The sequence below is a fragment of the Hemibagrus wyckioides genome, linkage group LG17, assembly GCF_019097595.1.
Source record: "Hemibagrus wyckioides isolate EC202008001 linkage group LG17, SWU_Hwy_1.0, whole genome shotgun sequence".
Classification (NCBI taxonomy): Eukaryota; Metazoa; Chordata; class Actinopteri; order Siluriformes; family Bagridae; genus Hemibagrus; species Hemibagrus wyckioides.
In genome coordinates this window covers 2,810,705-2,835,704 of record NC_080726.1, presented here as the reverse complement: position 1 = coordinate 2,835,704, position 25,000 = coordinate 2,810,705, and the positions used below count along the sequence as shown (strand labels likewise).

Genomic DNA, 25,000 nt, shown 5'->3' with positions numbered 1-25,000 from the left:
GAGTCTTTGGGATGTGAATCAAAACTAGCTGAAGTGGAGGCGTGACACACCAGATGATATTCACAAATTTGTGCTTTGATTCCAGATAAATATCACTGACCGCTTTAGCTAAGGACGCAATCAGGAATTCCCGAGAGGTTTTCAATACAAAGTGGAACGTAGCATCGCCACTTAAACACGACTCAGTGAATGAATCCGCAGACAAAAAACAAAACCTGTTGGAATCTGTGTGATCCCAGTCTACTGCCACCATCAGGTGAAAGGAAGAGCTGCAGCTTGAGGAGAAGACTGAGAAGCTGAGGACCTTTAACTGACCCTCTGGATAAAGGGCTGAGAACTTAATAATAATCCCCTCAGTTCTCATATTCGGAGAAATCTATTACACAAAACAACGAGAGCGAAACGTAATTTGTCATTCAGAGAGAAGAACATTCTCGGTTACACAAAGTCATTTAGGTGTCATTTATCTGCAGGTTTATGATGAGTGGCTTGTACGGCTTTATCGCTTTTATAGGCAAGGTGCTCATGCATGTAATTAGTGGCGCTGGCGTGTGTGTGTGTGTATAGATGGAAGTTTTATGAGTGTGTCATTAAACAGCTCATCAGCTCTTACTTCCAGGACACGGATATACAACAGAGACTCTCTCGTGTCATTTTGAAAAGCTTCTGAAGAGAAATTAGCACTGTAGTGGCTAAATGAAAACAGTCCGATGATGGAGCCCTGAGGGACACCAGGGAACAGGCTGTAGCGTGAAAGCATCGATACCTCTCCAAAATCTTTGCCTGTTTTATATAAATCACTCACTTTGTTTCACTCTGTTTATGTACAAGGGTTAAACAGTGACCAAGTAAAGTGAAGATGTGCTACCGGACTCCAGCTAGTTAGTTAGCTTGAATGGTGTAGGTTTTGTTTGTAAAGTACGATTTCGACCATAGTCCAAGCCTGAGACACGTCCGATTACCAACTCCTGTAAGTTTGAGTCCAAGTCACTAATTTGAAACTGAGCTCCAGTCCAACAGCTGATCATCATCAACATTTTGCTGATAGCAAACATGCTAATATTTGCACACATCTAGCATCACTTTTACTCTCCTAACAAGTAAGGAACTCCTGTAAGATGTCAACTGGCTTCCTTTCTAGTTAGCTCAAGATGTTTCACTACTCATGGCACAATTCCAGGAATTTGTATCCTCCAGGCACAAGGACTCTCCATGGATCACCTCTTTACAGGAACAAGGGGAAGGTGAGAAAGGGGGGGTGGGGGGTGGGGTGGGGGGGTAGGATTAGGATGCAGTGACTCCAGAGAAGGAGAGTAAGGAGCAAGTGTATAGAAGTAACGATCAGTAAATGTGAGAGTGGATGGTGGGGTGTGGCTTTCCTGGTGGACCGTTGAAGAGGTCTTGATCTTGGGGATGGATTAAAGAATCCTGCCAAATTCACTCAGACTGAAGAAGCTGCTTGGATGAGTAGAATGAAATGTCTCAATCTAACTAGAAAGAATTCCAGTTGACACAACTCCAGGTGACAAACTTCCAGATAAGCGGACCTTCCAGATAATAGACACATGATTTCGATCTTAGGTTATGTTGTAGGTTATTGCTGTAGTTCCTTCTCTTGATACTTTACACACCTTGCACTTTTCAGGAAGAGAAAAGAAAAGAAAAAATAAGAAAAGAAAAGATACGACAAGATAAGACTTGATAAGATAAGATAAGATAAGATAAGATAAGATAAGATAAGATAAGATAAGATAAGATAAGATGTATATTAAAGGATAAGATCCTTTATTCATACCACATTGAGGAAATTCGCATAACATTGTGGAGATATAGATGCCTGGGACTGAACCCGGGACCTCATGCAGCCACGTCATATTCTGGTCATTTGAGGCATTTTTACGACTATGAGTACAGCAGTATGAGCTGGTGAGCTGGACACATCCCTGACATGCAGTAGATCATCAGTCTAGGTTACGGTATGGTGGTTCATCAGAACACACCTGCATGTACATTAAAGCTCATCCGAGTGGAGTTTTTGGCCCCGGGTTCAAGGCAAGGTCAGGTCACACTACAGATGGCTGGAGCTGTGAGATCTTGATGAAGCGTAACTCAGTAAATCTCCAAGAAGAAAAAAATGGCGCTGACCCAGAGACAGTCGCATTATAACAATGCATGATTTAGTGAAGGTGTTTGTGATTCAGAAGGTCAGAGACACAGACACAAGAATAGAAAGTGAGGTCAAAGATATCAGGCGAGCGCGAGAGCTGATCATAAGCTCCGGCTATTTGTTATGGAGAGAGAATGAAGAGAGTGTAAAAATCCCGGAAGGAAACAGAAGATCAGATTTTGCAAGCCTGTAACGTTCATCTGCTTGGCAGCCGATCAAGTTCCCAGGCGAAGAATAACGAAATAAATAAAGAGCTTGTCAACAACAGAGGCAGTAAACAGTGTTGTGTGTGGTGTTTTGTGTGTTGTGTGTGGTGTTTTGTGTGTGGTGTTGTGTGTGTGGTGTGTGTGGTGTGTGTCGTTGTGGTAAGTGCATGCTTTCTACTTTTTACCCCACTGCACTTCTGCCTAATGGATGTTTTGAGAAGGGTTTACTTTTACAGCGCCTTTTATTTTTTATTTAATTTTTTTACAACACACCCACACACTCATACACACACACACACCTCATCAACATCAACTCATACACGTCTGCACTCTCACATACAGCTGGAATCGGAAAGCAGCGCAGGAGAAGAGAAAGAAGAAAAACCCTGCTAAGTAGAGAGAGAGAGAGAGAGAGAGAGAGAGAGAGAGAGAGCTGATCTATCACTCGTTTCTGTAATGATGGATTCCTGAGCAGAGTCCAATATTAATAATAATCATAATCAAAATAATGAATAGATAACTTGGATGAGGTTTTCTGTAAGGAGAAATTTATTCCACATGGATATGAATGAAATAGGTAAGGAGTCTCCAGTGTTAGAGCTGGATAACTGTCACACACAAAGTTTTAAGGGAAAGGGAGGTAGTGAAATGTGGGGGTAAAAGAGAGATGGAGAGAGACAGACAGACAAACAGAAGGGGGGAGTGATAGAAAGAAAAAGAGAGAGAGAGAGAGAGAGAGAGAAAGAGAGAGAGAGAGAGGGAAAGAATAAGAGGGGAGGGTGGGTGATAGAGAGAGAGAGAGAGAGAGTAAACATGGTGAAATGATAACATGAACTCGTGTGACAGATGTTTTTCATGTTAAATGCAACAATTAACAAATTAAAAGTATGATGTCATTCTGATATTAATACAACTGTCAATTTATTTTATTAATAATAAGGTTGGTTTAAGAGGAAGAAACACATTATGATGTGGTTTTACAGAAAAATAACCATTTTCCTCTACTTGATATAAAAATCTGTGAGCTATCCAACACAGAAGAACATGCTGACCAGCTGCAGCTCTTTATCCTGGTCAGATGATGACCTGATTAACGTGATGGAGATATGAGAGAACTGTGCAGTGTCGAGTAGTCTGTACCCCCAGAAGTCTCAACCTCACCTTTCTCAACCTCCACAACCTCAACTCTATCAGTCCAGATCAAACATGAGAGATGCTACAAAACCAACTGGTTCTTTTCCCCAAACTGTAAACAAACCAGCAGCCTAACTGACTCTAATACAAACCCTAAACTAGCAGGAACTAGAGACAACAGCAAACTTCCTGTCAATCCACGTGGTCTTGGTTTGTCACACAAGCTTCATATATAAGAAGTGGTTAAGATGTAGGACAACTGATTGAGATGATTGTGAGTTCAAACCTCAGGACCACCAAACTGCACCACTGGGCCCTTGATCAAGACCATTAACTGCTCAGGTGTATAAAAATGAATTAAAATGGAATGAGGTTATAGGATTTTAATTGGTTCTGAAGGCGGGTTCTTAAGGTGAAAATTTGTATTGTGAGACGCATTTGTTCCATAAAAAATAATGTAAATGCAGATAATCCGTTCCAAAAATATTCCCAATATGACCAATACGAAGCGTATGTAAACTATATGGCTGCTTACAAAGAACTGACCCAAGCCAAGCATTCCATGTCAAGGCTCCTCACAGGAAGTCGTGCCACCAAGCTTGGGCTAAAAATAGAACAGACCACCCACACCACCGATCTGTCAACAAAAAAACACCCAAAATATTACCTAGCTTTCGAACACATGCTGAAGACAACGTCGGTATCGTGGGTTTACTCTAAACAGCTTTCTCTGACTGAAAAAACTTGGTAAACTCACTTCAGTTGGCTTTGCTTGGTTTTCCACCAACGCTAACAAGATTAGAACGGCTTCCAGGACGTACACTCAACTTAGCCTGCGTTTGGTTCGGTTCGGTTCGTTCCTATGCTCAAAATGCTAATGCAAATTTCTTGCAAAATTCCAATACTTAAGGTGAAAATTCATAAGAGAGGGCATTCGTATGCCGAGGTTCCACTCTAAGTTGCTCTGGATGAGTTATTCCTAAAATAAACAAATAGCACGGCTGTATAAGTTTTGCCTCTGTTTAAAAGTAGAAGAAAATTACATGAAAGACAGATTAAAGAGAGAAAGAACTTGTGTGTGAAGGAGGGTGGTGAATGGAGGGGTGGTTTACTTACGAGACCTGTCCCCTTTCCATCTCCACCCACCCTTGTTCTTCCCGGGCTTTTCCCCGTCCCAGCACGGTCCCAGTGTCATCCAGGTGCTCAGAAGCAACAAGGTGAAGACGATCCGTCTCTCCGTCATCGTTCCAGCACAAAGCTCCGATTTCTTACGGCTACATCACTGAGAGACAACGTTCACACGGATGCCAGCGCTTCACAATTTCCTTAAGGACAAGTGGTCCTGTAAGACTTCCAAGTTGAGCTGCCTCGCTAATCTCCTCCTTCCTTTTCCTTTCTACCGGTTCTTCCAGTCGATCAGGAATTAATGCCATTCCGGGTGATGGTGAGGGCGGAGACGCAAAGGAGCGCTCGCGGAGGAGAAAGTGAGCTGCATGGCAGTCCGAGGTTTTTTGGCGTCACGGACAGGTGCGAGGTAGATAGTCACACGTCAGCGCTCTGTCAGTGAGAAGCTGCAGCCTTCTGAGACAGACTCGGCGCCGTCCTCCGTGTTTTAATGCCGATGTTGATATGAAAACAGGAGATAAATCAGAAACAAGGTTTCAATCCTGCAACCTTGACAGTGCCAAGTGTGTGTCTGAGTGTGTGAGGGAAGTGTGTGTGTGTGTGTGTGTGTATTGAAGGGGGGGTGAAAAAAGGCAGAGCGAGAGGCGAGGCAGGGAGGAGGGAGAGGACAAAGTGTGATCGAGTGTCAAGTGTTCAGGTCAGATAACTGGAGCTGAGAGAATTTCTTTCTCTTCCACTGAGACGCTGCGCTAATGCACTAATGCGCCGGTTACGGCTAAAAACTACAAGGCAAAGCATCTTCTCTCTGCAAACGTTGCCTTATTATTGATCTCACACACACACACACACACGCTAATTCTGTATGTACTGCATGTTGTCGTTTCTATAGTAACAGCTCATTCACAAGTTCAAATAATAAATACTAAAATTTCCGTCGTAAATCAGGTTGCTGTAGTGTGAAAGGAATCGAACTCTGAGGCCATAAAGACGTACGCAGCTCGAACACGTGTGCTAACATCACGTAATCCCGCTATTGATTATTTTCCTTTAACAGCATGACACCAAATGTGTTTACTTTCTGCTTTATGTCCTCTATTTTGGTCTCAGGACAGTTCCACAGTGAAGCACTACAGTGTGGAATAAAAAGCAGGAGCTGAAATGATAAAAGTGTTTTTATTTAAGTGTGTATTTTTATACACACCACTACAACTGCTCATCAAGTCTCACTGCTTCATCTTGCTCTTGATGTTGTTGCTGTTCTGACACCAGATTTCCGCTCGGGGATTAGTCAAGTACTCAACTTTCTACTCTCTATACTCTAGGTTATGAAAGTTATACATACATATATATATATATATATATATACATATATAGCTTGTTAACCGTAAACTACACTGTAGTTGTGCTCTGATGGTGGGCTTAGTCTCTTTCCTCTGTCAATCACAGAGACACTAGCCAATCACAGGCATCTGGGAGCTCACATATGAGGAAGAGGGCAGAACTCACTTACCGATAAAGAGAAAAAAAATTTTAAAAAAAGAAGAAAAAAAAAGAAGAAGAAGAAAACTTTATTTTTTATTTCTTTTTATATATAATAAAATTATTTGTATAAAAATAAAGAAATAAATATATATTTTTTATTTTTATAAAAAAATATTTATTTTAATTTGTCATTTAATTAGACTAAAACAACCATCAGATTATTATTTTAAAAAATTAATGCAGACTCAGGCGTCTGTGAGCAGCAGCCTGAAATGATGTGGCTGATTAAAAAATAAAACAGTAAAATTTTGAATATAAATCTATAAAAATCTATTTTAAATTAAAAAAAAAGTTTTTTTGTGTACATTTTAACATTTTTCTTCTTAATCCATTCTTGAGTTTTTATCCTCTTCATTTAAAGTGTATGAATTTATCCATGATCTAAAGGTCACAGTTCTCCTAAAAACAAACAAACAAACAAATAAATAAATAAATGGTGACAGGAATAATTAAAATATATAAATAAATAAATAAATAAATAAATAAATAAATAAATAAATAAATAAATAACACACACCTGGAGAATAATTAGTTTCTCCTTAAAGCTTATCAGCTTATCTAATCTGAGAGTGGTCCGCTAAACGCTCTTTCATTAGCCTTCTAATTAAAGCCTAACTCGGTGACGAGAACGAGCCGTTAGCAAACGTCAGAGCTGCTCTTCTTCATACGCACCACCTACTGATTAGGCTGTAATTAGCTCATTAGCTCGTTAGGAGGAGAGGTGAAAGGTAGGTGAAGGTTTTATAAAGCAGACACAGCCATGAGATTAGAGTGTCATGTCATTTCTCATGACCTAATCAGGTTAGATAATTAAATAATTACCAGCTAATTAGCAGCTTCCACCAATTAGATCATAGGGAATTAAAAAGAGACTCTGTGACTGGTTACATACACGGTTTTTAAAGCTATTATAATAACACGCGTCATGATCATACGATCAGATCATACAGTAAACGCTAAACGCTCTCTAACGTGAACCTGCGTGAATGTTAATATTTCTCCGTCTACTAGCATGTGTCATTTATTGTCATCATCACTACAGAGCTATTATACATAGCATAGCTGTTTCTTTAGCTATTTGTTATGTTTTAACCTTCCTATACCCCCTGCAGTTGATGAATTGTAAAGGGTACAATTGCGTACGTGACAACGCAAATTTGTCAAAGAAAAATTGTGCCTGATCCATGTTGCAACAAAGTTATTCTAGAGTGCAGTAATCTCACATCTGGGTGTATTTCCTGTTAAACTGGACAGATGTTGACCCTCCGGGATGTTTATCAGGAACACAGGAAGGTCAGGGAGAGTCTCTGTGACGTCTCTGTACATCACTCTGAGATCCAGCTCAGGGCTTCCGCTCTCTGTGTCACAAGGATGTGATTTAATAGATGTCTAACAGCAGCATGCAATAAAACCTCCATCTCTCCACCTCTCCCTCCATCCCTTCTCCTCCAATCACCTCTCCTTTCATCATCCATAATCATAGCACTCACACACATCAGAGAGAGTGGGGGAAAGAAAGAAAGAAAGAAAGAAAGAAAGAAAGAAAGAAAGAAAGAAAGAAAGAAAGAAAGAAAGAAAGAAAGAAAGAAAGAAAGAAAAATGGAAAGAATCAAAAACAAGAAAGAAAACAAAAAAAAGTATAGATAGATAGATAGATAGATAGATAGATAGATAGATAGATAGATAGATAGATAGATAGATAGATAGAGAGTGTTCCTCCTCCTGGTTTGTTGTCTCTCTCTCTCTCTCTCTCTCTCTCTCTCTCTCTCTGTAATATCTACACCTCTGTTTCCTGACCTCTTTGTCTCTGCTGTGTTATCATCTCAGTCTCCATGACGACAATGAACCGGAAACTTCCTGAACCCTCATCATGATGTTTAATCAGGACACAGTGCAGTTCTGATGGACACGGTTGATGGGGTTATAATAAACAGAAGTATGAAGCGGGACACGACGCAGGACAGGGTTTAGTTTACGCTAACAAAAAATGTTTCTAAAATACACACGGAACAGTCACATGACCAGGAAACTAATCCCAAATAGAGCTATAAAACCCTGCAGCACCTTTTAAAGGAAGATGTTCCTCCTTAGAAAATGAAAATGATTGGCACCTTCACTCTTCATCAAAACTCATAAATAATTGACATTTTAGCGTAAACACGTGAAGACGCCGTAGTTTTGAGGTTCCTTCAAAATTCTGGAGACCCCTGGACTCTCCGCAACTGTTTCTATAACAAATAACACAGAATTCCCAGTATTCCCAGACCTAATCAGGAGTCTTGCTGGATTAGCCTCAGATTGTGTACCGCGGCTTCACCTCAGCGACGTGATCAATCGGTCAGCTCACCTTCCTCCTGTCCTTCCAAACACCGATCCAGAAATCCTTCAATCGATGGAGAAGCCAGACGTCTGAAGGTTAACGAGTGGAAAGTCAAGCAGACGTCACCTGACACACAACCTTCAGACACCTGAGGGAATTCTGGCTACGTGCCACAATGCTACCGTCGGATATCATCACCAGAGACGGTGTTTAAATGACTACACATCTGGATTTTTTAGAGTAATTAACACATCTGCATTTTAAAGTCTCTGTGTTTTCATTTCTTACAGTTCATGGCAACAATCAAGACGACGGTGTGAAGGTTTAGAAAGTCACGTGGTCAGTAAAAAGCAGAATCCTCTCCTCTGCTTTTATTCACCTCATTTCTGCACAACACTCACATCATCAAATGTTCAAATGCTGCACCGTAATACCCCCCATAGTACCCCCATGTAATACTCCACGGAAATATGTGCCATAATACCCCCCATAATACTCCACTGTAAGACACCCTGTAATATTCCATAATACTCCCTGTAACACTCCATTGCAATACACCCCATAATACCCCCATGAAATACTCTACTGTAATACCCCCCCATAATACCCCCTGTAATACCTCACTGTAATACACCCCACAATACTCCCATAATACTCCACTGTAATACACCCTGTAATACACCCTATAATACCCCTTATAATACTCTACTGTAATACACCCTGTAATACCACCATATAATACCCCAGTGTAATACACCCCATAATACCCCCTGTAATACTCCACTATAATACACCCCATAATACCCCCTGTAATACTCCACTGTAATATCCCCCATGATACACCCCTGTAATAAGCCACTGTAATACACCACATAATACCCCCATGTAATACCCCCATGTAATACCCCACTGTAATACACCCCATAATACCCCCATGTAAAACTCCACAGTAATACATTCCATAATACCCCCATAATACCCCCTTGTAATACTCTACTGTAATACACCCTGTAATACCCCACTGTAATACCCCCCATAATACTCCCTGTAATACTTCACTGTAATACACCCCATAATATTCCCTGTAATACTTCACTGTAATACACCCCATAATACCCCCTGTAATACTTCACTGTAATACACCCCATAATACCCCCTGTAATACTTCACTGTAATACACCCCATAATACCCCCTGTAATACTTCACTGTAATACACCCCATAATACCCCCTGTAATACTTCACTGTAATACACCCCATAATACCCCCTGTAATACTTCACTGTAATACACCCCATAATACCCCCTGTAATACTTCACTGTAATACACCCCATAATACCCCCTGTAATACTTCACTGTAATACCCCCCATAATACCCCCTGTAATACTTCACTGTAATACACCCCATAATACCCCCTGTAATACTTCATTGTAATACACCCCATAATACCCCCTGTAATACTTCACTGTAATACCCCCCATAATACCCCCTGTAATACTTCACTGTAATACACCCCATAATACCCCCTGTAATACTTCACTGTAATACACCCCATAATACCCCATGTAATACTTCACTGTAATACCCCCCATAATACCCCCTGTAATACTTCACTGTAATACACCCCATAATACCCCCTGTAATACTTCACTGTAATACACCCCATAATACCCCATGTAATACTTCACTGTAATACCCCCCATAATACCCCCTGTAATACTTCACTGTAATACACCCCATAATACCCCCTGTAATACTTCACTGTAATACACCTCATAATACCCCATGTAATACTCCACTGTAATACTCCACTGTAATACCCCCATAAAACCCCCTTGCAATTCTCCACAGTAATACTTCCCTGTAATACCCCCAAAATACTCATAGTATGTTTTTAATTCCCCTTGAATAATACCCCTGTTAAATTCAAGAATATCCCAGTAGTATGCTGTAATATTTGTTAATACGCCTGTAATACCCCTTTAATAGACCTGTAATACTCCATAATACCCCATAATACCCATTTAATATACCTGTAATAGTCTGTAATACATCTTTAATACCCCTGTACTACCCCTTCACTACCACTATAATATCCAATAATACTCTATAATACTGAAATACTGTACTGTATACCTTTAATACCCTTGTCAAACTCTATAATACCCCATAATACACCTGTAACACCCTATAATACCCCTGCAATGACCATGTAATATCTCTGTAAGACTATAATACTCCTGTAATACTGCATAATACCCCTGTAATACTGTATAATACCCCTGTAATACTGTATAATACTCCTGTAATACTGTATAATACCCCTGTAATACTGTATAATACTCCTGTAATACTGTATAATACTCCTGTAATACTGCATAATACCCCTGTAATACTGTATAATACCCCTGTAATACTGTATAATACTCCTGTAATACTGTATAATACTCCTGTAATACTGCATAATACCCCTGTAATACTGTATAATACCCCTGTAATACTGTATAATACTCCTGTAATACTGTATAATACCCCTGTAATACTGTATAATACCCCTGTAATACTGTATAATACTCCTGTAATACTGTATAATACCCCTGTAATACTGTATAATACTCCTGTAATACTGTATAATACCCCTGTAATACTGTATAATACTCCTGTAATACTGTATAATACCCCTGTAATACTGTATAATACTCCTGTAATACTGCATGATACTCCTGTAATACTGTATAATACCCCTGTAATACTGCATAATACCCCTGTAATACTGCATGATACCCCTGTAATACTGCATAATACTCCTGTAATACTGTATAATACCCCTGTAATACTGCATAATACCCCTGTAATACTGCATGATACCCCTGTAATACTGTATAATACCCCTGTAATACTGCATGATACCCCTGTAATACTGTATAATACCCCTGTAATACTGTATAATACTCCTGTAATACTGTATAATACCCCTGTAATACTGTATAATACTCCTGTAATACTGTATAATACCCCTGTAATACTGTATAATACTCCTGTAATACTGTATAATACCCCTGTAATACTGTATAATACCCCTGTAATACTGCATAATACTCCTGTAATACTGTATAATACTCCTGTAATACTGTATAATACCCCTGTAATACTGTATAATACCCCTGTAATACTGCATGATACCCCTGTAATACTGTATGATACCCCTGTAATACTGTATAATACCCCTGTAATACTGCATGATACCCCTGTAATACTGTATGACACCCCTGTAATACTGCATGATACCCCTGTAATACTGTATGATACCCCTGTAATACTGTATAATACCCCTGTAATACTGTATGACACCCCTGTAATACTGCATGATACCCCTGTAATACTGTATGATACCCCTGTAATACTGTATAATACCCCTGTAATACTGTATGATACCCCTGTAATACTGCATGATACCCCTGTAATACTGTATGATACCCCTGTAATACTGCATGATACCCCTGTAATACTGCATGATACCCCTGTAATACTGTATGATACCCCTGTAATACTGCATGATACCCCTGTAATACTGTATGATACCCCTGTAATACTGTATAATACTCCTGTAATACTGTATAATACTCCTGTAATACTGTATAATACCCCTGTAATACTGTATAATACTCCTGTAATACTGCATAATACCCCTGTAATACTGCATAATACCCCTGTAATACTGTATAATACTCCTGTAATACTGTATAATACCCCTGTAATACTGTATAATACTCCTGTAATACTGCATAATACCCCTGTAATACTGTATAATACCCCTGTAATACTGTATAATACTCCTGTAATACTGTATAATACCCCTGTAATACTGTATAATACCCCTGTAATACTGTATAATACTCCTGTAATACTGCATAATACCCCTGTAATACTGTATAATACCCCTGTAATACTGCATAATACCCCTGTAATACTGCATGATACCCCTGTAATACTGTATAATACCCCTGTAATACTGTATAATACCCCTGTAATACTGTATAATACCCCTGTAATACTGCATGATACCCCTGTAATACTGTATAATACCCCTGTAATACTGCATAATACTCCTGTAATACTGTATGATACCCCTGTAATACTGTATAATACCCCTGTAATACTGTATAATACCCCTGTAATACTGTATAATACCCCTGTAATACTGCATGATACCCCTGTAATACTGTATAATACCCCTGTAATACTGCATGATACCCCTGTAATACTGTATGTGCATGAACCTGGTGTTGATTGTTTTCCTAAAACAGCATGTCCTGGAGTGTTCCTCTGACCTCAGAGCAATTCATCACTCATTACAGTTCTTATTTAACACAATTATGACCATGACATAATCTGTGAAACCAGATACTTCCTGTTCTCATTTACACTATAAACAGTTATAAACAGCTATAATGCTCCCTCAGCTCCCTTGTCGTTTCTCTCTCCTCCTTCCTGTCAGAAAACACTCAGCTTTACTGTGAGAACAGCACTGACACTGTGACACTGGAGACTCCTTCCATAAAGGTTACATAAATATCTTTTGTCCTTGCTGGAAACTTTTTTGCCATCTGTGTGTGTGTCTGTGTGTGTGTGTGTGTGTGTGTGTGTCTGTGTGTGTGTGTGTGTGTGGTGAGCAGGATTAAAGTGATGACCCCTCTGGAATGGGTTGATTACAAAGCAGACATCTGGACATACTGCACTGTAATGGACCTGCAGAGTGTCTGAGCTTTCACAGCAGATTACACCGAGCAAACACGAGCACTTTTACTACCACCCTCAACACAATGTCTCATCACAACACATCATGTCTCATCACAACACATCATGTCTCATCATGTCATGTCTCATCACCTCTCATGACATTGTCATATCACGTCTCATCACATCACATCTCATCATGTCTCATCACATCATATCATGTCTCATCACATCAGATCTCATCATGTCTCATCACATCTCATCATGTCTCATCACATCATATCACATCAGATCTCATCATGTCTCATCACATCTCATCATGTCTCATCACATCATATCACATCAGATCTCATCATGTCTCATCACATCTCATCATGTCTCATCACATCATATCACATCAGATCTCATCATGTCTCATCACAGCTCATCATGTCTCATCACATCATATCTCATCATGTCTCATCACATCATATCACGTCTCATCACATCATGTCTCATCACGTCACCACTCACGACATTGTCTTATCACATAACGTCTCATCACATAACGTCTCATCACATCACATCTCATCATGTCTCATCACATCTCATCATGTCTCATCACATCTCATCATGTCTCATCACATCATATCATGTCTCATCACATCATATCACATCAGATCTCATCATGTCTCATCACATCTCATCATGTCTCATCACATCATATCACATCAGATCTCATCATGTCTCATGGCATCTCATCATGTCTCACCACATCATATCACATCAGATCTCATCATGTCTCATCACATCTCATCATGTCTCATCACATCATATCACATCAGATCTCATCATGTCTCATCACATCTCATCATGTCTCATCACATCATATCATGTCTCATCACATCATATCACATCAGATCTCATCATGTCTCATCACATCTCATCATGTCTCATCACATCATATGACATCAGATCTCATCATGTCTCATCACATCTCATCATGTCTCATCACATCATATGACATCAGATCTGATGTCTCATCACATCATATCATGTCTCATCACATCATGTCTCATCACGTCACCACTCACGACATTGTCTTATCACATAACGTCTCATCACATCACATCTCATCATGTCTCATCACATCATATCACGTCTCGTCTCATCACATCTCATCATGTCTCATCACATCATATCACATCAGATCTCATCATGTCTCATCACATCTCATCATGTCTCATCACATCTCATCACATCATGTCTCATCACGTCACCTCTCATGACATTATGTCTCATCAAACCACGTCTCATCACATCACATGTAGGGAAGAGAGAAAGTGGTTAAGATGTTGGACTACTGATCGAAAGGTTGTGAATTTAAATCCCAGGACCAAACTGCCACCACTGGGCCCCTGAGCAAGGCCCCTAACCCTTAATGCTCAGTTATAATGTCATGTCTCATCATGTCTTCTCATGTCTCATCACGTCTTCTCATGTCTCATCATGTCACGTCTTCTCATGTCTCATCACGTCATGTCTTATCATGTCTCATTACGGCACACACTCAATTTCAGTTACACTGATCAATAATAACACCAAGACTCCAACTTTCTCAAAGATCAAACCTGAATCATATGAATCCTCGATCAATTACTAAATTTTTAATTACTAAATTACTAAATTCCATGTTTAGTTTAATGATTGAAAAATATCAGTGAAAACTTGATCTGGCCAATCCCACGTCTTTAGAGACAGTTCCATATATATTGGCACCCTGTCTGTTTTCAATCAAGTAGCCACACAGTAGTTAATTACTGATTCATTATTTATACATGAACAATAACAAATTAAACAACTAATAATAATAATAATAATAATAATAATAATAATAATAATCACACATTTATCAGTATTTTGGGGAAATATCTTTCTGATAACGGATAGAAATGAACATGAATGCTGCTCATTGAGAATTTTGTCACTGCAACCATTTAGAGAAAACTCGTTTTGACGTGACGTGATTATTTAGTGGGAGTAGTGGGAGTAGTGGGAGAAACCCATTTTCTTCATCGCTACACTCTCACGAACAGCCTTGATTTTTCAGCAGCATGCAATACCAATATCAGCCACTAGATGGAGCTTTAACTTAAATTTCTGAGCTACAGAAAAGACATTACAGCAGGAACTCTCGAGAGTCTCGTGAAGCCGTGACAGTGGGTGGAGTCTTTAACGTGATGATGAATTAATAAGGCTCTTAATCACACTGTGAACTAATAGACACGTGCTTGTTGTTTGTTGGTGAAAAGTAGCTGAAAAATATTGTAAAATATAAACTTATCATATGCAATAAATTTAACTTATTACAAGCTTTTCATATTATTTACAAAAAATATTGTTGTATATTTATCCACATTTTAATATATGTATCTTACTCTAAGTAAAAAATATTTTTTTATAATTCCCTATAATTTTATTTCATATTATTTCATTATATTATATTATATTGTATTATGTTATATATGTTGCTATTCTTGTTTATTGAATTTTATTTATTGTGATCTTATTTTATTTTATTTATAATTTTTTAAAAAAAAATCACATATTAAAGCACATTGTGTCTGAATGTATGGTGCATTAAATCAATACAATTTATTATTATTATTATTATTATTATTATTATTAATTTATTTATGTTGATACTCTTGTTTATTCAATTTTTATTTATCACGATTTTATTTATTTATTTGTTTATTTTTATTTATCTTTTTTTCACATAAAGTCTAAAGCACTGAGTGTGTCTGAATGTACAATGCACTGAATTAATACAATTTATTTATTTCTGTTGCTACTCTTGTTTATTCAATTTTTATTTATCGTGATTTTAATTTTATTTATTTAGTTTTTTTTCCCCACATATTAAAGTGCATTAAATGTGTCTGAATGTACAATGCACTAAATCAATATAATTTATAATTATTTATTTATTTATTTATTTATTTATTTATTTATTTATTTATTTATTTATTATCACATGTTAAAACACATTGAGTCTGTCTCAATTTATTATTATTATTTTTTATTTTTTTAAATTATTATTATTGGCCACTTAGTGGTGCAAAATATTAATTAAATATATTAAATTAATATTAACCATAACAACCCCAAAACATTAGATTTAATGATGCAAACATGAATTTCTTATTTCTAAATAAATCTGTCGTTAGTTTTTGTTTTGTCTCGAGCACTAAAATGTGCAGTGCTGACGTCAGGATAATTGAGTATGCTGCTGAGTTGTAGCCCCGCCCACACGCCCGCGGTCAGACTCCTACATGGATGAAGAGAAGTTTCAGAGGTCAGAGTTGCAGTTCTGTGAGTGAGCAGCAGGGGACAGCACCGCCCCACAGTCCCACTTCATCCCTCCCTCACTGCACAGCGACATTTGGAGCCTTTCACTGGGACTAATTACCGAGTCCTTCATCAAAAAAAACCCAGCTAAATGTTAATGATTGATGCAGTTTGTTTCTAATTTAACATCCAAAAAAAATGCGTCTACTTTAGAAGCGCTGTTTAATATGCATCAGCCCACATCTGTCCTGAGCCGCACATCAGCCGAGGATTAACTTCAAGGTTCAGCTTTAATCTTAATCACCATATTCTGGAGTCGGTGATGAACCACATCATGCTGCGGGTCAGTTAACGGCTGTTAAACTCCACGTCTTCGGTCACGTCACGTCACCGCCGGCAACAAATAAAGCTCTATAACACATAGAACTCACTAAGACTCAGTTCAGAATTCCAAAAAAATATAAATCATTATATTTTTATAAAAAAAAGGAGGCCTAAATGTTCTGTCATTTTGTATGATCACATGTTGTTGTTGTTGTTGTTGTTTATGTAGCTCATCGTTTCATTAACACTGCTTCAGGCAATTAAAAAAAATTAATTAAAAAATTATTAATTGCTTTGATCTTTCCACCCAGTGACTGTTATATACAGAATAAAAATTACAAACATTTATAATAGATTTATAATTACTGCTAGTACTACTAATAGTTATTATTATTATTACTTTAGATTATATTAGTGTAGTTTATTAATACAATAATATGATAATATTATTAAGAATTTTTACATGAGAGAGAGAGAGAGTTATAGAAAAAGGGATGGAAAGAGGAGAAGAGAATGATGAGAGAAGAGGAGAGGGGAGTAAGAGAAAGAGAGACAGAAAAAAAGGAAGAGAGATAGGGGGCCGACAGGTGGGGGGGGGCAGAGAGGAAGTGAGAGATACAGAAAAGAAATGACAAAGAAAGAGACAGAGAGAGACAAAGAGAGATTGAGAGAAAAGGAGAAATGGGTGGAAACAGCAGGAGAGATTGACAGAGAAAGAGAGGATAAGAGGGAGGGAGGGAGGGAGGGAGGGAGAGGACAGGGGAGTGAGAGAGAGAGAGAAAGAAAAAGGAGAAAGGAAGAGACAGACAGGGAGACAGAGAGACACAGAAGAGAAATGAAAAAGTGAGAGATGGACAGGGAGAGAGAGAGAGAGAGAGAGAGAGAGAGAGAGATTGTGATGGAGAGGCAGCACAGTCCAGTCCTGCGGTGTAACGTGACGTGAGGTGACGTGACGAGGCCTATGGCTCTGTGCTTCGTGCCTTTATGTAAATCTGCTGCTAAATTTCATTTCTCTAATCCCTTTAATCAGAGTCTGGGGAATAAAAGCCAGCTGCTGGGAAGCCGTGTTAAGATGTAATTAAGCAACTGATTGAATTTCGCTTCATACAAAAAGATGAGTTTGTGCCAAAAAACATCAGCAGACGAGTGTGTGTGTGTGTGTGTGTGTGTGTGTGTGTGTGTTCTTACACCCCACTCTGAAGGACTGCCCAGGACATGACACGGGAAAACACGGGACATGGTTAAAGGAGATCTTTGGACAGGAAGCAGACAGGAAGCAGACAGGAAGCTGACAGAAGGCAGACAGGAAGTAGACAGGGAGCAAACAGGAAACTGACAAGAAGCTGACAGGAAGCAGACAGGAAGCTGACAAGATGATGACTGAAAGCAGACAGGAAGCTGACAGGAAGTAGACAGGGAGCAAACAGGAAGCTGACAAGAAGCTGACAGTTACAGAAACAGAAACTCTGTACACTGTTGATGAAGAGAAAAGCAGCTGAGAACACAGAACCTTTAGGCACAAGAGTACAGAACCAGGTTCTGCTCCAATCAGACAAGAACTGGAACCTGAGACTACAGAGGGAACATCTCTCAGAACTGCACAGAGAAAACACAATGCTCCTGGAGGAACCCTATTCAGGAAACGAGGAACCCTTCAAGAAACACTGAAGAACCTTTTCCTCTAATAATCCAGCTTCTGCACTGGAACATTTTCTGCAAAAATAAACTCTCAGTTTCAGGGATCTGTGTAGAACCAGTTCCCCAAACAGAGATAACTCAGGAACCCTTCAGAGTTCTAGATTTAAAAGAGTTCCCTTTTTTTAGTGTCTGCACTATATTATATAGATATGGATCTAGATTTAACGTTTGTTATGTGGATGATCTACAGCATCAGAGACGGCTTCGAGTTCTAGCTTTCCAAAGTTCTTTTATCACAAAGTGAGTTCTATATTTACTCTGAAGAAGAGTTCTAGATGCAACACTAAAAGGGCACTGTGTGTTCTACCTTCCTAAAACCTGGGCTACCTTGAACCTTCTATGGAAGAGAGTTCTAGATTAAAAACTAGGAAGTTCTAAGTTCAGTACTAAAGGAACTGTGTTGATGCTATTTAAGTAGAGTTCTAGATTTAGCACTATGAAAGACTGAGATATAGATTTAACCCTAGGAAAGAGGGTTCTAGGTTCAGCACTGACAGAGAGAGAGTTCTAGATTTAACACGAAAGAAACTGTGTCCTAGTTTCTTAAACTTTGGTCTACCTGGAACTTTCTATAGAAGAAAGTTCTAGATTAAACACAATGGAAGAGAGTTCTAGATTAAACACAATGGAAGAGAGTTCTAGATTTAGTACTAAAGGAACTGTGTTTGCTATTTTTAAAGATGGTCTACCTGGAACTCCACTAGGAATGAGTTCTAGATTTAGCAGTATGAAAGAGGGTTCTAAATACAACACAATGGAAAGAGTGAGAAATAGTTTTAACACTAGGAAAGAGGGTTCTAGGTTTTGCACTATGACCAAAAGAAAGTTCTAGATTTAACACTGGGGGTCTACCTGGAACCCTCTCTGAAAATACACTACTGCAGGTTTCAGCATGTTACAATTAAGAGGAACTTTTTAGGGTTCTAGATCTAGGGTTCTAGAACACTCTAGACCTAGTGTAGACTCTTTGAAACAAAAATTCCTTGTTAAAGGTTTTTATAGATCGCATTAAAGGAACTTTGTTCTGAAAGAGAAATGTTCTAGTGCAGGGTTCTACACAGAACACAGGGTTCTTTCTATACAGGGTTATACAGACAACCCTGTGTAGGGAAAAAAAAGTACTTATGGGGTTAACCTGGAGCTCCAATACCATCATTACAGTATCAGGATTAAACAAAGGAATGACACACACACACACACACACACGGTAATGAAATGCAGCTCCTCAGAGGCATTAGCAGATGAGTTTGTGGGGTCGTGGGGTATCAGAGGGGGGGCAGTTATAAGAACAGGAGGATGTCAGATTTGCCCAGGTGAGTTGTGGGGGTTAAAGAAACGAAGGATGAAGGAGCTGCAGCTCCATTTCCATAATCATAACTCTCCAGAGCTCCATGACACGCAGCAGAGCAGGAGAACAGGAGGGTTCTCTCACACTGAGACGGAGGTGACAGAAGCAGACGGGTCGCCCCCCCGCTGGGGCCCAACGGCTTTGTGTCAAACGTCACAGCTGAGACAGCTACCACCCCTCACCACCTCCACACCACCCCACACCTCCACACACACACACACACCATCTCACACCACCCCACACCTCCACACACACACACACACCATCTCACACCACCCCACACCTCCACACACACACACACACCATCTCACACCACCCCACACCTCCACACACACACACACACACCATCTCACACCACCCCACACCTCCACACACACACACACACACACCATCTCACACCACCCCACACCTCCACACACACACACCATCTCACACCACCCCACACCTCCACACACACACACACACACACACACACCATCTCACACCACCCCACACCTCCACACACACACACACACACACACACCATCTTACACCACCCCACACCTCCACACACACACACACACCATCTCACACCACCCCACACCTCCACACATACACACACACACACACCATCCCACACTACCCCACTCCTTCACAAACCACCCCACACCTCCACACACACACACCACCCCACTCCTTCACAAACCACCCCACACCACCTCCACACTAACCCACACCTCCACACACACACCACCCCACTACTCCACACACACCACCCCACACCTCAACACACACACCATCCCACACTACCCCACTCCTTCACAAACCACCCCACACCTCCACACACACCACCCTACACCTCCACACACACACCACCCTACACCTCCACACACACACACACCACCCCACACCTTCACACACACTCACACACACCACCCCACTACTCCACACACACACAGCACCCCACCACTCCACACACACACACCACCCCACTACTCCACACACACACACACCACCCCACACCTCCACACACACACACCACCCCACACACCACCTCCACACACACACCACCCTACACCTACACCCTCCTCCCCTACCCCTACCTCATTTCCATCCTCCACTGTGTTGAGGATAATAAACGCCTCCACATCCAACTGAAGTCACATTCACGGTGAGAACCGTGGTTCCGCCTGGACGCTGGACAAAAGCTTTATGACCTCACGCTCCCCTTCAGTTATATAAGTTAAGCCTTTTTTTTGTCACATATACATTACTGCACAGTGAAATTCTCTCTAGAGGGTCCTCTGCTGACCAGTGTGAAAGTAGGTTCTAGACTTAACACTGTTAAAGAGACTTCTAGATGTAACACAATGAAAGAGAGTTCTAGATTTAACACTAAAGGAACTGTGTTCTAGCTTCCGAAAAGTGGTCTACCTAAAACCTTCTATAAAAGAAGGAGTTCTAGATATAACACTTCTAAAGAGATTCATATGTTTATCACTGTAAAAAGGTTCTAGATTTAATACTAGAAAAGAGAGTTCTAGATTTAGCACCAAACGAACTGTGTTCTAGGCTCCCAAAGGTTGGACTACTTGGAACTCTGTATGAAGGAAACCGTTCTAGATATAACACTTTAAAAGAAATTTCTAGATCTAACACTAGAGGAACTGTGTTCTAGGTATTTTAAAGGTGGTCTATATGAAAATGTGTGTGAAAGCGGGTTCTAGAACACTAGTAAAGAGACTCCTCTGCTGACCACTGTGAAAGAGGGTTCTAGAAGGAACTGTGGTGTGTCTGTTTCTAAATGTGGTCTACCTGGAACCTTCTACAAAAGAAAGAGTTCTAGATTTAACCTTAGTAAAGAGATTTATATGCTTAGAACTGTGAAAGAAGGTTCTAGACCAGTAAAGGGAGTTCTAGATTTAACCCTAAAGAAACAGTGTTCTAGCTACCTAAAAGTGGTCTACCTGGAACCTTCTATAAAAGAAAGAGTTCTAGATTTAACACTTACTAGGAGAAATACACTATATTGCCAAAAGTATTCACTCACCTGCCTTGACTCGCATATGAACTTAAGTGACATCCCATTCCTAATCCATAGGGTTCAATATGACGTCGGTCCACCCTTTGCAGCTATAACAGCTTCAACTCTTCTGGGAAGGCTGTCCACAAGGTTTAGGAGTGTGTTTATGGGAATTTTTGACCATTCTTCCAGAAGCGCATTTGTGAGGTCACACACTGATGTTGGACGAGAAGGCCTGGCTCTCAGTCTCCGCTCTAATTCATCCCAAAGGTGTTCTATCGGGTTGAGGTCAGGACTCTGTGCAGGCCAGTCAAGTTCATCCACACCACACTCTGTCATCCATGTCTTTATGGACCTTGCTTTGTGCACTGGTGCACAGTCATGTTGGAAGAGGAAGGGGCCAGCTCCAAACTGTTCCCACAAAGTTGGGAGCATGGAATTGTCCAAAATGTCTTGGTATGCTGAAGCATTCAGAGTTCCTTTCACTGGAACTAAGGGGCCAAGTCCAGCTCCTGAAAAACAACCCCACACCATAATCCCCCCTCCACCAAACTTTACACTTGGCACAATGCAGTCAGACAAGTACCGTTCTCCTGGCAACCGCCAAACCCAGACTCATCCATCAGATTGCCAGATGGAGAAGCGCGATTCGTCACTCCAGAGAACGCGTCTCCACTGCTCTAGAGTCCAGTGGCGGCGTGCTTTACACCACTGCATCCGACGCTTTGCATTGCACTTGGTGATGTATGGCTTGGATGCAGCTGCTCGGCCATGGAAACCCATTCCATGAAGCTCTCTGCGCACTGTTCTTGAGCTAATCTGAAGGCCACATGAAGTTTGGAGGTCTGTAGCGATTGACTCTGCAGAAAGTTGGCGACCTCTTCACACTATGCGCCTCAGCATCCGCTGACCCCGCTCCGTCAGTTTACGTGGCCTACCACTTCGTGGCTGAGTTGCTGTCGTTCCCAAACACTTCCACGTTCTTATAATACAGCTGACAGTTGACTGTGGAATATTTAGGAGCGAGGAAATTTCACGACTGGATTTGTTGCACAGGTGGCATCCTATCACAGTTCCACGCTGGAATTCACTGAGCTCCTGAGAGCGACCCATTCTTTCACAAATGTTTGTAAAAACAGTCTGCATGCCTAGGTGCTTGATTTTATACACCTGTGGCCATGGAAGTGATTGGAACACCTGATTCTGATTATTTGGATGGGTGAGCGAATACTTTTGGCAATATAGTGTATATCAATAGGAAAGTTCCAGAAACGGTTATTTTTTCCACACAGATGTTCGTATTTTCAGAGTAAATGCTGATCTCAAACAGCTCCATGGGCTTGTTTGTCAGCAGCTCCTGCTAATGAGGAGTAACACCAAAAAGGTGACATGTGACACAGTCATGTGACCCGCTGGGGCTGATGGGTAACATAGTTCAGTGCTGTTTATACGGAAGGTAATGTTTCCTTTAGAGCTCGTATTCAGAAGTCACTCAGGTCTGCAGACCGTGAGAAATAAACCTGAATGATTTTTGTCTCTTTAGATTTGTCTGATAGATGATCGGATGTGAAAGCCGGATCGATTTTTCTCCCCTCGATTGTATTAGCTCTGTTCTCCGCATCAGATATGGATCCTGTTTCGCGGCCAACGTGACCGTCTCGTCAATCTGACACGCTCTCGATAAAACTGTCAGAGTGTTTTCAGCAACGAAACCCATCTAGAGATAAAAAAAAATTCGTGGCGTGACTCGATAAAGCCACAGGGGAAAAAGCCGTCTGGTGTTAAAATGATGATCGGACAAATGGTGCTGACCCCGAAACACAGCGATACGTCCAGACATTTTTTTTTCTAACTTCAAATTATAAACCTAGAAATGTCCAGACAAGCTAAAAACCCTTATCCTGTCCTGCTTTAAGACCATTAAAAGTCCTGGTCACTGTCCGCTTCAAAACACATGTCTGTTAAAGCCACACATCCTCGTCCAGGACATAAAAACTGGAAGCGGAAATTGTAATTCATTAAGCGATATTTTTTAATCCGTCACCACGAGGGTGATCACAAATATACAAATAATCTTCCAGACATCGTCTTTTCCAAGCCAGGAAAATGTCAGACACGCTCCGGCTCTGTTTTCTGGCACGTTCTTTAAGGTCAAAGCTTCTAAACGGAATTGTAGGAGCCAGAAACGAGCGGAATTAAAATAGGAAAGAGGGTGAGGTGGGTCACGCGGCCATCTTATTAATAGGATTCGGTGTTTAAGGTGGTGCTGCTGTTACCATGACGACCAACTGAACTATTTAGTTGAAAGAGAGTGATAAACTTTGGGAAATGCCGTCCTCATCCTGTGAGGAGCGGGATTTGATCCTGGGACTGAACCTGGTTGTGTGAGTGGGCGGGGCCTACTCTCTCCCCCCTGTCAATCACAGAGGCACTAACCAATCACAGGTGTCAGTGAGCTCAAGTTATACAGAAGAGTGTAGATAGCACTTTCATCTGAACACACGCACACACACACGCACATGCACAAACACACACACACACACACAGACACACACACAGAGAGTAGAAGTAAAATAGTAACCAAGGAAAAAAGAAAGAAAGAAAGAAAGAAAGAAAGAAAGAAAGAAAGAAAGAAAGAAAGAAGGAAGGAAGGAAGGAAGGAAGGAAGGAAGGAAGGAAGGAAGGAAGGAAGGAAGGGATTGGGCAAGGAGGGAGGGAGGGAGGTTAAGGTGGGAGGGAAGAAGGAAGGAAAAGGATGAAGGAAGGAAGGAACGAACGAAGAAACAAAATAAGGAAAGGAAAGGAAGCAGGGAGGAAGACTGTCTTCAGATCTCTTCAAGCTACCCTACACAGTCATGAGCTTTAGTGCAGGGCTGAGACACACACGGTCCTGTGGGAGTGCATGCATGGCCAGACCGGGACACTGTCCATATAAAGCTGAAGTCATTAAGTGGAGCTGGGTGACATTTGGCCCCTCAGGAGGACATCGGAGGCTGGATCTCGTCCCTCGCCTCGTCACCGCTGCCTCCTCGACACCTAATGACACTTTTATCATAACTCTTTATTA

The 25,000-nt window shown here is 40.5% G+C and overlaps 1 protein-coding gene across 4 annotated transcripts in view; it reads right to left on the bottom strand.

Moving 5' to 3' along the window:
* The window catches only part of robo1 (roundabout, axon guidance receptor, homolog 1 (Drosophila)), a 269,624-nt gene that overhangs the window by 189,107 nt on the left and 55,517 nt on the right, over nucleotides 1-25,000 (bottom strand). Inside the window, exon 1 of one of the 4 annotated variants that reach the window (XM_058413417.1) lies at nucleotides 4,624-5,181. The exons of the other annotated variants lie outside the window; for them this stretch is intronic. Coding sequence (XP_058269400.1) covers nucleotides 4,624-4,750 — 127 coding nt within the window. The 5' untranslated portion in view covers nucleotides 4,751-5,181. Of the gene's footprint in view, nucleotides 1-4,623; nucleotides 5,182-25,000 lie in introns of those variants that run through there. 4 annotated transcript variants of the gene reach the window in all.